General features: G+C 35.1%; 1 protein-coding gene across 1 annotated transcript in view; it reads left to right on the top strand.

The window, feature by feature from the left end:
• The first annotated feature begins 299 nt into the window (after positions 1–299).
• The window catches only part of LOC106881117 (dolichyl-diphosphooligosaccharide--protein glycosyltransferase subunit STT3B), a 50668-nt gene continuing 35649 nt past the window's right edge, over positions 300–15318 (top strand). The window contains exon 1 of the mRNA XM_089350581.1: positions 300–488. Within this exon, the coding sequence (XP_089206707.1) occupies positions 316–488 (173 nt within the window). The 5' untranslated portion in view covers positions 300–315. The remainder of the gene's footprint in view (positions 489–15318) is intronic.

The raw sequence follows: 15318 nt of genomic DNA, 5'->3' as shown, positions 1-15318 counted from the left end.
TAAAGTCAAGTTTACGAAAACGAACGATCACTAAAACGAGAGTGTAGCATAACTATGGTATACAAATAATGCTCGCACTTCTTTGCAACAGCCACTGTTTTATTTCGAATATTATTAAAATTCATACAAGATAAGTTAAATCCTTTTACAGGCTTAAATTTGAGCTATAAATGTTATGTTCAAAATATAGGGAATGTATTTAATATTGTCGTTGCGTTATTTTTGTGAATAAATTTAGTTCTTTTTGAACATCCGTATTTACATGAATCTAACTGTTTGTTACGTTACGGTTACTAGTTAACCAGTGTGAGAAATATGGCGGATACCGGTGTGGTGAAAACAGATATCCGCACTGCGATCTGGAATCCTAGAGGTTGGAAAAGTCTTTTGACATTTTTTATCCTAGCATTAGCCTGGCTTGCCGGTTTCAGTTCCAGGCTTTTCTCAGTTATTCGATTCGAAAGTATTATACATGAATTCGATCCCTGGTAAGTACCGTCAATTCTTATTTTGATACGATTAACTGAGGGCAACATGACCTTACTTTTGGGCATTTACAAATATTAAGCTTCGATGCGATTTTTACACTCAATCATTATGCTATTACAATTGAATTCCTTTATAGAAGGATGCTCAAATATTTGGCTTTTATAAACTTTTCCATTGCATCTTATTTTGTATGTGTAAATGCACAAGAAAATGCATTGATGTTCCCTGTCTGCTCGGTTACTTGGATAAATGTATTAAAATAAACGGCTTCTCTTTTAAAATCATCTTTGGATATATTTTGTCGTTACAATCATTATTTTGTTGTTGCTTCTGTTTGGTTATTTTATAAAATTAATGCAGGTTGGTATTCTGTATAATTTTTTTGACGTGCATAATGGTGATATATAAATATAATTTTGGTGCCCACCTCATCAATAAGCGCTTATTGTGGGCTTACTGATTTCGTTACTTATTGTCTTGTTTACAGTTCACCCGCCCCTTCTTTTTAATATACATATTTCTATATTTTTGACGATCTCACTGCTGTAACAATTAAATATATGAATCTTACACTGAAATAATTATGTGATAGTAGTGGTTGTATAGAGATAGCAAAAAATTTATTTGAAAGATCCTTCTCTGAAATAATACAGACACGAAATAAATGGGGGGGAAATGCTCATTAACAGCATTGGTTTTAATCTTCCTTATCGTTATTGAATGAAATTATATTTATATATCGTCAATTCATGCTGAATCAAGAGACAAAATGTTAATCTAAACGCGATTGCAATTTGGTATTGTGGATCTTTTTTGATAAATCTTTTTCATACATGTATATAAGTATCGTACCCATTTTACCTTTTTAATCCCTCCATATGTTGAACCTCACAAAATAAGTTACATTTAGGGTTTATATATTTTATTATAACGAAAATCATTACTGTAATAAAAAGACAAGAATCATGCAGAGTTCAAATGGTATAGAACAGATTGTACTAGACATGTTTACACAAAAAACGTTTCAACTTAAAAGCATAAACTAGTTTTCTTTTTTTAATGCATTTGATATATAAATCTGTTTTAATATAAATAGCGAAACGTATGTTTTATCAATAATATTCTAGTTGATACTTGAAAAAAAAAAAAAAAAAAGCTCATTATGTAGAGTGGTTAAGACGATAGGATTATGATGGTTGAAACGGAGCTTTTGTTGAGACGCCTCTTTTTTGTTTTTTAATAAAGTCTTTTGTGTTGTGATGACCAATTAGCGATACGTGGAATCGTTATTATTCTTTATTCACAAGACCAACTTTAGTTGCTTTGTTAAGCATGTTGGCGTCATAGGATTCAGTTGAAATGAGACGAAATGTGAAAGCGTCCCAAGATTTATCTTTTGGTTGTGCTAGGTATTTTTTTTAAAGAAGTTACCAACTCTACATATAAATATATTTGTATTCACGTCGGTGTACACCTGGGGGTGAATTGAACCGGCTTCAACTAGTGAAGCCACAGCTTTGTAATCACCGGTGAATTTTCATTGGAAATATGCTTTTCCTAGCAGGCTTCAGTCACAAGCATAAATCTACATGGAAGGTTGTTTTGTTTTGTTTTTTTGTATCTATATCACCTACTTCTTGTCACGGGTCGCCTCTCTCTGGTTAACAGGTAAATTACCAAAGTGCACATTGGATAATGTGTCTCTATATACACTACCTAAACGGATACGATGTCATGGCTAAACCTCATAATTTTAAAATAAATGTATCGTGAAGATAACTTGATGTCGACATTTATCTAGTCGGTGACGCTAGTGATTTTGTAGCTATTTTTACAGGTTTCCCTTACATTATAGAAAAATTGCTTTCTTAAAATTAAAAAAAAAAACAGTGAGTTCCGTAATGTGAAAGGTATTTTCCCATATATATATATATATATGTGTGTGTGTGTGTTTCACATTATTGAACTGCACGATAATGTGGAGAATCTGTAGTTTATTAATTGAATCCCACGAAGATGACAAATCCTTTAAATTAGAAATGATTTTTTTTCTTCTTAATGGCTTAGTTAATGAAGGAAGAGTAGCGTCTGTGGTGGGATGGATGAAAGAAGTTATCTTCTGACTGGAGATTTGTACCAAATACTTGTAACAGTGGACCTCACTAAAGGTATACAAGGTAGTAGTGTTAAATTGGACAGTGGATTAAGTTTTCGTCCAAGAAAGGAACGGTCCCATTGTCAGTCTTCCACATAGTTTCTGTGTGCCAAATTTCACTCATGAGGTTTTGATCAAGCCTGAAGGTATTGTAGAAGACATTTGCCCAAGGTGCTACACTGTAGGATCAAACCTCAAACCAGATAGTTGTGAAACAAAATCTTAACCATATGGCCATACCTGCAAATATGTTGCATAATATTTAGGAATATTATGATTAATTAAATAGGTCAGACAAATATTACAAACCTGTTGCTGTAAAATCATGTGTAGAAGTAATTTCAAATAAATAACTTGACACAAAATGTTGATACTCTCTTAAAAAGAATGGGTGTTAGCAAATTAGAACAGTATGTTAGATACTTTGACTTTTAAATAAAAATTAAGCAAAAAGAAGTACTGAATATATGAACTGTGTTCCAACATTGGATGAAGAAGAAGCCATAACTGTAAGAGTATTTTAGATAACATTAAAAGGTTTTATTACAGTTTTGTTGGTACCATTTATTGTATTACAACTAAAAATTACATAGATAATTACTATACTTTTGGTTATTTTGTGGCTTGTTGAAAGCTGTAGGTGTCTCCAACACATTTTCTGCATCCAAACCCAAATTAACAAAGTACAGGCAAGGCCAGTCTAACATATCAAGCCAAAGGTCCAGCAATGTTTTATAGCATTCCAGATAGTTGCTTGTTTTCTGTATACTATTAATATGTAAAGATATCCAGTCAACATCTGTACACTATCTATCTAGTCTGTGATATCATTGTCATGCTAATGTTACTGTGACATTGCAGGAATATTTAAAGTAAATGCCAATTCAATGTCAGGACCATTTTATAATACAATGCTTGGGTAATGATGAATTATGTATGATAACTCAGATATAACAAGTATCTAAAACTTTGAAGTTGCTGTTGTGGACTTATGTAATTATCATAAACATAAAATAAACTGATCTGAATCTTGCTTTAGTTTACTAAGAACATCAATATGATTTATGCTTTAACCAGGCATGTGAATGATTTTGAAATCATATTGTGATAATATGAAGTCTGTCCCAGTTAATCTGGAATTATCAAGGTCCTTTGACGTAATAGCAGTCAATCTCCAGTGAAAAATTTCCCCACTAGAACAGGTCCCATTCTGTCTGCACACTATACCACCATATATCATGTTCAATATTGCTCCAAATGTCTGACTACTAACATATGCTACAGGTTTTCCATTTTGAGGCATCGTTCCTTTAAAAGGAGAAGTATCAACAGTAAAGTTATTTCTCCATGAGTTTGCTGCTTTTAATATTGTGTTTAAACTGTTGCAGTGTTCTCATAGTAAAGACATTCCTTTTTGCTGAAAAAGCAGCTAAACTGCTAATTAGTTCTCAATTTTTTCTTTCAATTTAGGAACACTAATCCATTGGATCTTGTTCATTAAATTGTGTGAAGGATGGTTTGATCCCCTCCTTTCGAAATATTCATTCCTATGAAATTTATTTTGGATTGCTGCAAAGATAAATGTCATCCTAAAAATTATATCATTAATTCCTTTGATTATAATTTTTTTTTCTCTCACTAATGAGATTGATGCCGTTAATATTTTGCTTAAACTATTGCAAGTCAACACCTGCAGGAAAGAATAAGTACAGAGGGAATTCTAAAGGACTAATTTTGTGGGAGAAAGAACTGGGAGTATTGGTTTGTACGTGGCTGTGAGAAAGCGTAGAAGAGAGACAAGTGAGTTGTTAGTGCCAAAGTGGTGGAGGTAGCAACCATTATAACAGTGATAAAAAAAAGGCTATAAGAGAGGGAACTTGCCTCTAGGTCAGAGGCTGGAGTGTATAATTTTATCCCAATTTGTTGAGTAGCTTTTTGTGATGCTACTCAACAGAAATGTGAGTGGCATCTGGATTTGTGATGTTTGTGTGTGCATCTGCAGTGTCATCCTTGATTTGGGGAAAATTACTCCATCATGGATCTCATCCGAACTTTGTTGACTGTTAGTAATTGTTGGGGAAGAAATATTTTCTGGTTCTGAGGGAAAGGGCCAGTGTTTGAGATGTGGTCTTACTTGTACTTTCACTAGAAAAGCTCTGAAGTGATAATTGAACTGTGAGGGTTCTAATTGTGTGCTGTTGAAAGACTCAAGATTGGCTTCATTAAAGGGTGCTCCATTCATGAAATCAGTGCAAGTTAGATGTGTGACATCTAGGTTGCATGTGGCTGATGTTTGATTAGGGTAGAATGAAAGGTATTATCTGTGTAAGAGTGGGTGTTGTTGGACATGACTGCAAGGAAAATTATTGATGTATAGAAGAAAGAAAATTAAAGACAAGACCAAAGCACATGAGTTGATAGTATGGAACATTCACACACTCACACACAGAACAGGTTCTCACAGAGTTTCCATTTCACAAATTCACTCACAAGGAATCGGTCAGCCCAAGGATATAGTAGAAGACACTTGTCCAAGGTGCTATGCAGTGGGACTAAACCCAAAATCATGTGGTTGCCAAGTGAGCTTCTTAACCACACAACCATGCTTGCACCTAAATTTTCCTTAACAAGAGTCCTCACTAGTTGGACACAATACTTCAGTATTGGAACTTGGCTGTGTTGCTGATCAAAGAACAAATACTCTCTCTGACTGCAATAAGTCTAACTAGATCTGAGATTGACACTTTAGTTGAAGTTCTTACACAATCAGGCATCTTAATTTTTCTCTTAATAACCCAATTTAGTAAATCCTGCTTCTGTGTCTTTGTTGATAACAGTTCACATAAAAAAAAATTATGCACAATAAACCTTAGCTTAGGAAATTAATTAGTTGTTTTGATTTTTTTTCTTTTGATCCAAAACTCTTAACTTGTCTATGATAATAAATCTTTTTTAAGGTTTAGTTATATTTTTAATATAGCATTGATGCCTCATAACACAAAGTTTTGGCTTAACTAGTGCAAGCTTAAGCTAAGCTGTATTAGCCATGTTTCTGCTTCCTCATCATTTTCAAGATTTCAGTCTTCATTAATCTTCATCCTAGTGAAGGTGCATGGCTCAGTGGTTAGAGCATTGAGCTCACAATCATGAGGTAGTGAGTTCAATTCCTGGACCAGGCTGTGTGTTGTGTTCTTGAGCAAGATACTTTATTTTACATTGCTCTAGTTCACTCAGCTGTAGAAATGAGTTGCAACGTCATTGGTACCAAACTATATCAGCCATTGCCTTTCCCTTGGATAGCACCAGTGGCATGGAGAGAGGTGGCTGGTATGCATGGGCAATTGCTGGTCTTCCAGAAACAACCTTGCTCGGACTTGTGCCTCGGAAGGTAACTTTCCAAGTGTAATCTTATGGTCATTCATGACCGAAGGGGGTCTTTACCCATTACCTTTTAATCTTCATTCTACAATTGTTAGCTGATTATTTGAGTTGTAAATTTTTATCACCAATTGTCATTTTTACCATAAGTCCATAACAGTGAAGAAGATCCTGTCTTCTAACATCTATAACTATATTTCACTAACATCATAAAAGTGGCACACTAAAGACTATTCCTTACATTGAACTGTTAATGACCTGAAATATTTAACTGACCATGGGCAAGCATGCAAAGCACAACAGTTAGCATAACAAGGGCATTACAGACTAAGTATATAAGATACAATGTGATACAGGGTTCTTTAAAACTGCTTTACATTCTAACATAAAACATCATCATCATCATCATCATCATCATCGTCGTTTAACGTCCGCTTTCCATGCTAGCATGGGTTGGACGATTTGACTGAGGACTGGTGAAACCAGATGGCTACACCAGGCTCCAATCTGATTTGGCAGAGTTTCTACAGCTGGATGCCCTTCCTAACACCAACCACTCCGAGAGTGTAGTGGGTGCTTTTACGTGCCACTGGCACGAGGGTCAGTCAGGTGGTACTGGCAATGGCCACGCTCAAGTTGTGTTTTTTACGTGCCACCTGCACGATAATGAATTAATTTTTGCTTATGCTCAAACAAGTTGAAAATGTAAAAAAAATCAGTTTAACATATATGCCTTTATGTCTGGTTAAAGAAACACATTACTAAAAAAGACTGGTCTATACTAACACTTTCAGAATAACAATTTGCCAGTCATTCTTCTAAACTGATTGTTGAACATTATTTTATCTTTAATAAAAACAGCTATTTGTTTTTAAACCTTATCTTACAAAAGTTTTTTTTTCTTCACAATTCATGATACATACTCATAAGCAAAAAAAAAAAAAGAACCACTAAAGAAAGCAAGGGTTTGTGTTAGTGGCTTAATCTTTGTTGAGATACTGAAGTGCTTGTCACAGCTTGAGATACCTCTTGTGCTGATGAGTGCCTTGAATCATGGCCTTTGGAAAGATTACAAAATGTTGGGAATGTGTTGATTATCGTTGACTGAGCCACTGCTTGGACGGAAGCTGTTTTTATATTTCAGTAGAAGCTCAGAAAATGGTTGGTTAAACTGACTAGATTACAACAAAGTTGAAGGTCCTGCTTGTTATTCAAAATCAAATGGTGCAGCTGAAAGAGCAGTATTAAATGGTTACATTCCATCAGTTAGAAAGTTTGATGAATATTTGCAGTGCTTGTGAATTATTTCCAACTGAAAAATCACTTGGCAGACAGAGCTAGTAAGTAAATCCATTTTATGGGGTTGGACAAATAGTTCTTTAAGAATGATATGGACGAATTGTCTGCAGATGCTTTGTTCTCTGATTTGTGCAAACAGGAAGGAATATAGCCTGGATTTAAATGGAAAGGCTGTTAGTGTCAATTGATTAAATAGCTTTTAAATACTCTTCCTCAAAGCACATGTTAATCATTATAATGTTATCAGTGGCTCAATATCATTCTTTTCCTGAAGAGCCACTGCATGATCCTGTGATCCCATATAGTTATATTTCTAACCGGTCAATATCATCAATTTTTTCAGTTCCCATTGTTGCTAGTTTGATTTTGGCTTGGTTTCTACAGCTGGATGCTCTTCCAAGGGTGTAGTGGGTGTCTTTTATGTGTCACCAGCACAAGTGCCTTTATTCTCTTACACATTCCTTTATTAAGGTTTTCTTATTAATTTTAAGATGAAAATTATTGTAGAGTCAAGATAATTTGGCTACATTGTGCTTAATCTGTGTACATCAGCATCTGCTTGCCATGCTGGCGTGGGGTGACCAATTCAACAGGTTAGAGGACTGTATATTGCTTCAGTGTCACAGTTTTTGTCATGGTTTCTAGTTTCTACAGCTGGATGCTCGTCCCAACCACTTCACACAGAGTTTACTGGGTGCATTTTTATGTAGCGCCAACCTTTTAGAAGTTGTCTTTACTTTTGCAAGATTAAAAAGTCCTTACAACCTTACATTATTTCTGCTCAGTTCACCAACCATTTTACAGTATGTGCTGGGTGCTCTTTTCATGTCCTCAGTACTAGTGAGGACATGTCACTCACAAACTGAAAGAGAATAGGACAGAGTGATGAAGCTGGATTAGGTATGAAGGGAAGAGATTTATTGTTGAGGTAGAGGCTAGTAGAGAAAGAGTAACAGGATCAGGAAGAAGTGGAGTCAGAGCAAATTCTCTAATATACCCTCTTGTCTTTCTAGATAGATTCACTTTCATCTTTGCATTAAAAGGCAACAATTGTGTGTGTGTGTGTGTGTGTATGTACATACACAAATATTATGCATACAAATATATAAGGATAGACTTTGTCCAAAAGTATGTTACTTGTCAGTATGAGAAAACTTCCTTTATAGAAAAATTATAAAATTGTTTAGTCAGCCATTATTTATGAGAAAAAAGGAGTATGCTAGGTGATACTTTAGTTGACAAGTTGTAAGTACACAGAATGGAAAGTTTGTTTGATAATGATTTTGTAGGTTAATAATATGCACCTACACTTGTACATATAAATTTTGAAAAGGGAGAAGAGGAAAATATCAAGAGATTATTTGGGGTTGACAAGTGAAATGGAATTGTAAAAACAATGCTTCAAGGAAAAATTTAACCACAAAATTTGAAAATTTTAAATATAGATTAAGGAATTTAAATAGAATAAAAAATGTAAATGTTTCCTGAACTTCAAACATGAGGTGATTAAATTTTCAATATTCTTAGCTTAAAACGTTGGATGGGGAAAGAAAAAAAAGTTTATAGATCTTCAGTATCATATGGAACATGTTCTAACACATGTCTCTCCAGCAACAAATGTTTTGTTTTTATTTTTTAATCTTGATCAATATAACAAGAAAAGAACATCAATCTCATAATCATTGACTGTTTCATGAATAAATATTGTTGATTCTTTATGCAGAAATATCATATTTGTTGTTAAACACTTTGTGTTACTTTATTTTATTTATATAGATAACATCTTCTGAGGATATGAATAGAACATAAAACAGACTCAACATTTTAGATCTCAGTCTTCTGTTGTTAAGCTATGAGATTAAAGTGTTACTAACCATATGGTCAGGAGTTTCCCTCTTATTAGAGCCATTGTGCTGAGTCACTGAACAAGGTGCACATATTTGTTGCCTCTGTTTAATCTGTATGAAACAGGTTCCGCTGCTACTTTATAGTTTAATAGTTAGCCATTAAGAAGCACATCCTGATGTAAATATTATGAATAGAAAGCTGCTTGCAATTACTATCGGACCCATGCAACTGCAGAAAATAAAACTTTTATCAATCTTCCATTGTATATCAGTTATTTCTGCTTGCTTCTTGCTTAAGATGAACATATTATTTTAGTAACCATTTTATAAAGTTTGTATCTGTATGACAAAAAGAAATATACAGTTGCATTTATATTTTACAATTTTATTTTTTCTTTATTATCTAGCCATAAAACACAGTTTATGTTTGTGCTAATGCTGAAGATTATACATCTTCTATTGAGCAATCAATATTGATCTGCTTTGTTAGGTTTATTTACATATAAGAAAAAGACACAAGTTAACATACAGACTCAATCTATAACAGTATATAGAAGAATAAAATAAGGGCATCTTGTTTCTTTCTTAAGAGCATTATAGCATTTAAGGAATTTTCATAGCTATAAAATTTGTGATTTATTGTTATAATGAAAAGCTGTTTCTATTCATTCAATTTTATGTACAATTTTCCATGCTAGCATGAGTTAGACAAATATGCTGTTGAGTATTGCTTTTACAGTTGGATGCCTTTCCAGTTGCCAAATCATGCTTTTTACAAGCAAGGAATCTTCTATTCCATAGGTTTTTCAAGGTGCAAAGCAAATGAACAATTTATTGGCAGGGGAAATGACAATGTCACCTTATATATCAATGATTTTCAGCTGAAGTGCAAATGTAAACCAACATGCAGACACATGCACACATATATATAACAAGCTATAATCATATTTCTAACATTAGTGAATGTCAATAAACAGAAGAATTAATTTTTGAATAACCCTGAAAAATAACATTCACGTTATTAGAGTAAAGAGGAAATAATGAACAGCCTACAGTTTAGATGACTGAATGGATTAAAGATTAAATGAATTAGTAATGTATGAAAATAATATCAAATGGGCTGTATAGCTTACGTCTGTTTATTCATATGTGCAGATATGGCTGTGTGGCTAAGAAGCTTGCTTTGCAGTCACTTGGTTTCAAGTTCAGTCCCTCTGCATGACACCGTGGACAAGTGTCTTCTACTATAGCCCTGGGATAACCAATGCTTTGTGAGTGAATTTGGTCAAGAGACACTATGTGGAAGCTATATATATATATATATATATATATATCATCTTTTAACGCTCACTTTCCATGCTGGCATAGGTTGGACAGTTTGACTGAGGACTGGCAAGCCAGGAGGCTGTACTAGGCGTCAATCTGATCTGGCGAGGTTTCTACAGCTGGATGTCCTTCCTAATGCCAACCATTCCAGGAGTGTATTGGGTGCTTTTTAGATACCACCAGTAAGGGGGCTAGTTGTTTGTTATAATATTTTGGAAGAAAAGCAGTTATGTGTGGGATTAGCTAAATATATTCCCAAAATACAGTGGTACCCAATTATTGAGAGACAATTACCTTTGAGAACCAACTTTAAAATGTTGTGTGGTCACTGTTGATCAGTGTTTTCTCTGGCCCTGTGAAGTTGACCGAAGGAACAGGAATGCAATTTGAATTCTAATTCAAATAATGTTCATGTTTAAACTTCAAATACCTAGAATTTTTCTGTAGGTAGACCATATCCTGACATCTAAACATTTGATACTGAACATGCAAATGATTGCTTTTATTCAAAGATAAATCAGCAAAACTTCAAGCTCTAACTTTTCTACTGCCACAAACTTCCCAATAACCTGAAATCATGAATAATCACAAAACAAGCCATTGAACACTGCCAACACACAGTGTGTGTGTGTGTGGCTGACACAAACACTGATGAACTGAGCTGCTGTACTTTCTTGGGGCTCTTCAAATATGGAAGTGGTCTTCTGTACAATATTTCTCATGATCAAATCTTAACATTTTAGAATGGGTATTAAAAAATTCCAGGTGGAATTACTGAATTTTTATACAATTAAGATTGCTGAATTTTATACAACAAATTGCTTCTTGCAATGCTGATAAAACACAATCTGGGAAATTTGACTTAGAAAATATATAAAGCCTGATTGCTAACTAAAATCTGTTGATGACACTAAAATACACATGTTAAAAAATGTTTAATCCTCTCCTAATTCTGTTTATAGATTATATAAAGTAACTTCACAGATATTAACTACTTGCTCTGTATTTCTCCTTCTCCCTCGACCATTCTTTCTATTTCTTCATTATTGCTGAAGTATTAAAAAAATGACAGAAATCAAAACACAAAAACAGAAAATTGTTGTCTGAATGTTTACTGAAGTTTGTAACTGAAACATCTGCTGCAGTTTTGGAAGCATTTGATAGTGCATATAGTATTGCTTGCTATTGTGTACAGTTTGATGGTGTTTCAGGTGGTGTTTTAGGAGGGTTTTTCTTTTTTTCTTTTTTTTTCAAAGAAAGATTGGTGTTTGTATGTATGGTTATATAATGTTCATGTGTTTATGTATCTGCTTTATATAACTGTAAAAAGAGACTCATATATCAATAGTTAAATCAATCAATCTCTCTCTCTCTCTCTCTCTCTCTCTCTCTCCCTCCCTCCCTCCCTCTCCCCCCCCTCTCTCTCTCATATACACACACACACAACTGTATATCTATCATAGTTTTTAATATCATTTCCATGTTTGCAGGAGTCAGAGAGAATTCTTTGAGGCAGATTTTCTGCATCCAAATGCCCTTCTTGTCATCAACCAATACCTGTTTCCAAACAGGGTAATATTTCCTCATGGCTGGATACATTTTCACAGCATCATTTGTAACGACAAGCAGACACAAAATACACATACACATGTGCACGCACACGCATACATGCCAAGCTTCTTTGAGTTTCCATCTACCAGATCAAATCCACTCATAAAGCTTTGTTCCGCTCAGGTCTATTATAGAAGAATCTTGCCCAAAGTGCTATGCAATATGACTGAACCAGAAACTACATGGTTGAGAAGCAAACTTCTTAACCATACAATCTGGGCTTATATGTATATATATATATATTAACTGTACCCATGAAATGGATGAGCTTTTCATAGGGCCTCTTGCTTTTCACAAAGTATTGAAAGGAAGAGAGCTGATGGCATGGGTTTGGTTCAGGTGGATCACAACTTGCCAGGAGGTGACCCAAGACCTATGGACTAATTCATCCTAGACCCAATACATCACCTCTTACTAACATGCAACCCAGACATATTCTCCATGGTACAAATCTCCCAGCTCCTCCTTATCCATAATACATCTCTGCTGTCTAGGCTACACTCTTTACTCAGACTTCATTCTGAAAGGTGATACTTGTGCATATGTAGTTTTCATTCTCCCCGCCACTCACATCTTTCCACTGAATATCAGAAATCTTCCAGATACCCTAGTTCAAAGTTTTCCTGTCTCACTCCCATAAACAGCTCTGCTCTTTTTATTGCCTTGTGAATGCCTCCAACCACCAATTCTTCTACTATATTTTTTCATACAGTGAGGATAGTTGTCTCACTTTTCTCCCCCATCCCCAAGTCATCATCCTCAGTGATTTCAAGGATCTCAACTCTTCTTGGCTCTCACACACATCTTATATTGATGCTGTCATTGCAAAAATCAAATCTTTCACAATTCTCAACTCTCAACATCAGCTAGTTTTGCACAACAGAGACCAACACAGACACACCAAACTTCTTTGGTCTCTTTCATGCTACCAAACCCAACCCAACCTCTACCAGACCATAACTGTCTTTGAATCTTTCAGGTTATTCATTCACTGCCTTGTAATTACTTACCCATCATATATCCATATACTTTACATTGGCCCACCACCACCACACACTCCTCTTCTCTGACCCAATGGCACTTCAGAGCCAACCAGCTCTATGCTATCTCTAGTAGCACATATTTCATTCTGATACATCAGCAACAGGTGCATGACCCACATCATTCTCTTGGACATGTTCCTCAACATCTACAACCAAAATTCACACTTTTAGTTCTTCAAGTGATTTACTCACAGATGTACTGCATTGATTCAAGCAAAAAAATTCAGACAACATCACTTGGAGAAAATCACCTTACTAACTGGATGGTTCTTACCCAGCACTGCAACTTTAGCAAGGCCATCTGAACTGCAAAATATACCTCTTTGTATTGTGCAGTCCATGGGTACTCTTGCCTTTCAAACTACAGCTAATATTTTTGTTCCTTTGTCACAAAGATCTTTACTAACTTTGTAGAATCTTTCTTAACCATAATGGTTCCATCTGCAGTACTCATCATCATTATTATCATCATTGTTTAACGTCCATTTTCCATGCTGGCATGGGTTGGACGGTTTGACTGGCAAGCCGGGAGGCTGCACCAGGCTCCAATCTGATCTGGCAATGTTTCCACAGCTGGATGCCCTTCCTAACGCCAACCACTCCAAGAGTGTATTGGGTGCTTTTATGTGCCACTGGCATTGGCCACATTCAGATGGTGCTTTTTATGTGCTACCAGCACAGGAGCCAGTGGTTGGGTGAGGGTGGGGCTGACATTGACTGTGTTTGGATGGTGCTTTTTACATGCTACCACCATGGGGAGCCAATCTCCCACATTTGCTGCTTGCTTTTCACCTAATTCCATACTGTACACACACTTGCTAAACCTCCCCCCAAACTATTTTTTCCACTCTGTCTGGCCCACTTCTATCCACACATACACCCTAAGTGCGAAAGCATCTCTGGTTGTTTCAAGCCTACACGGTTATAGCCCCTAACAATGTCATTTCCATTACCCCTCAAGCAATGTGCCCAGGGCTACCTTTTCTCTCTCTCTCTCCCACACACATACAGCAGTAAGAGAGGCAACTTCTGATCCTGTCAACAACTGTTTCATTGCACTTCCAATATCTCAAAAGTTGGCAATAATATTCTCCAGAACCTTGGATCTTTCACCTTTCTGATGACCATCGATATGCTTACAATGAACTAAATCTGCAGGAGACCTACCTCCTCCATTACTTACCATGGGTTCTTTCAGGAAATTTTGTGAGAGAAGTCGTTGCCTTTGGCCTCAGCAAGGCTTTCAAATGTGTCTGGTATGCCAACATCTTGTCAACTTGACTCTAGGCTCCATCTATGTTCTCATTTCGTAGATTAGTGGATTTCTGTCAGATTACTCTGTTATAGTATATGCTGATGGAGCTCTCTAATGCATATTTTATAAACTCTGGTGTGCCCTAGGATCCAGCTTTGTCCACCACATTCTTCCTCCTATACACTGGCAGTTAATGTATTCAATTTAGGATGTGGTATCTAATGGATATAAACTTCCTGGAAAGCAGGAGAGACATTTTGTTAGATAAGATCATAGGTGCATTGTCATTGAATAGCATTTGCCCATGTTGATATTTGCACATATATCATCATTACACAAATAGAATAAATATTATTGAGAAATAAAATGTTTTTTGATAGATATTTATGAGAAAGAATGGGTAAATTTTTCAAAATAGATAATGGTTTTTGAAAGTGTTTAAATGATGTTAACACATGAAATTGGACAATGAGGATTTAATAACATGAGCTATTTTTGAGTGATAATTAGAACAATGATTTAGACACTTAGTGAAGGGCTGCTAACAACCAAAATGTGTAGTTAGATAACTAAACAACAAATAAAGGATTACTGAGTTATTTTGTACAAGCTGTAGAGACAAGGTATTGAAATACTACTTGAAATTCCAAACAAATGATTTTCTTTAATCCAACATCATCTGTGATCTTCTTTCAACTTTCTTCATCACTCTAATTGTTATCATTAGTATCACCCACACCATACACTCACATAATTAAAAAAAGAAACTGATGTCAATATTTTTTAAACCTTTTTATGTTGTCTTTCAATTTTTTTCACCAATTCTCTTGCTAATACATCTTTTTATCAGTTAATTAAAAAAAAAAAAAGAATTTCTAAGCCAGTCTATTATATTTTTATCTCAAGATATGCACA

This window comes from Octopus bimaculoides, chromosome 4, assembly GCF_046866305.1.
Source record: "Octopus bimaculoides isolate indiv1 chromosome 4, ASM4686630v1, whole genome shotgun sequence".
Classification (NCBI taxonomy): domain Eukaryota; kingdom Metazoa; phylum Mollusca; class Cephalopoda; order Octopoda; family Octopodidae; genus Octopus; species Octopus bimaculoides.
Note: the sequence above shows the minus strand (reverse complement) of the source record. Positions and strands in the feature narration are given on the sequence as shown.